This window comes from Phalaenopsis equestris, unplaced genomic scaffold, assembly GCF_001263595.1.
Source record: "Phalaenopsis equestris unplaced genomic scaffold, ASM126359v1 Scaffold000579, whole genome shotgun sequence".
Lineage (NCBI taxonomy): Eukaryota > Viridiplantae > Streptophyta > Magnoliopsida > Asparagales > Orchidaceae > Phalaenopsis > Phalaenopsis equestris.
In genome coordinates this window covers 322,735-323,575 of record NW_018165019.1, presented here as the reverse complement: position 1 = coordinate 323,575, position 841 = coordinate 322,735, and the positions used below count along the sequence as shown (strand labels likewise).

Below are 841 nucleotides of genomic sequence, written 5' to 3'. Positions count from 1 at the left end.
AACCTTAATCTGATGGCTTTAACTTTCGCTTTTTTCAAGATTATATCGAAAACTAGAGGATAGCTCGAGCATAGATGAGAACAGTGACTGCAAATTGGAGAAAAGGAGAACCAAAGTACTAATGAATGAAAATCATCTTCACATAGGACACAATATTCTGAATGAATCCAATAACATAGTTACAAACTTTCCAAATCTTGAATTTGAAAGAGCAAGAACGAATGAAAATCATGGGTTTGTCCACAACATTGTGCACCCAACCATTATAAAAATCTAAAATTCATACGTCATTGGCACTTATGAAATGGAAATAGCATAGCAAAAAATGCAGCCGCAAAAAGAGAAACAAAAGAAACATCAGTTCAGCACCAAAGGAACAAGAAAACTCTACCAATCAATCCTGGCCCTTCTTCTCCTTCTCGCATTCCTCCAACTCGTTCAGCCACAAATCAGCAAACTCACAATCCTTATATTTCTCAAACCAAGGGCCACCCATTGTATAATGAATCGCCTTCGGGAAGGTACTGGGATCATTCTCCACCACTCGATTGTGCCCAACAAGAAAATTCCAAACAAAAGGCACGGATCCAATCTCCTCATCCTCAAGCCACCGGAACCGGTGAAGAAACGCCCCTGTTTCTGAACTCACAATCTCCGGCGTCAGAATCCGATTCTTCCGATGACCGCAATTGTAAAGAACCATAGAAGACCAGTTCTTCCGCGGATAGACCGTCTGGACAGCGCCGTCCATCTTAGTGGTCTCCTTAGGAGCATAATCATGGTGCACACACATCACGGCGAAGCGATCGTCGATTAGAGCGACGAGATCGGCCACATCGGC

The 841-nt window shown here is 42.8% G+C and overlaps 1 protein-coding gene across 1 annotated transcript; it reads right to left on the bottom strand.

The window, feature by feature from the left end:
* Positions 1 to 342: 342 nt before the first annotated feature.
* On the bottom strand, positions 343 to 841 carry LOC110029495 (protein CDI-like; the record flags this gene model as incomplete). The annotated part of the gene is made up of 1 exon (XM_020731803.1): positions 343 to 841. A coding segment is annotated over one exon (447 nt), but the record flags the coding sequence as incomplete, so codon positions are not given.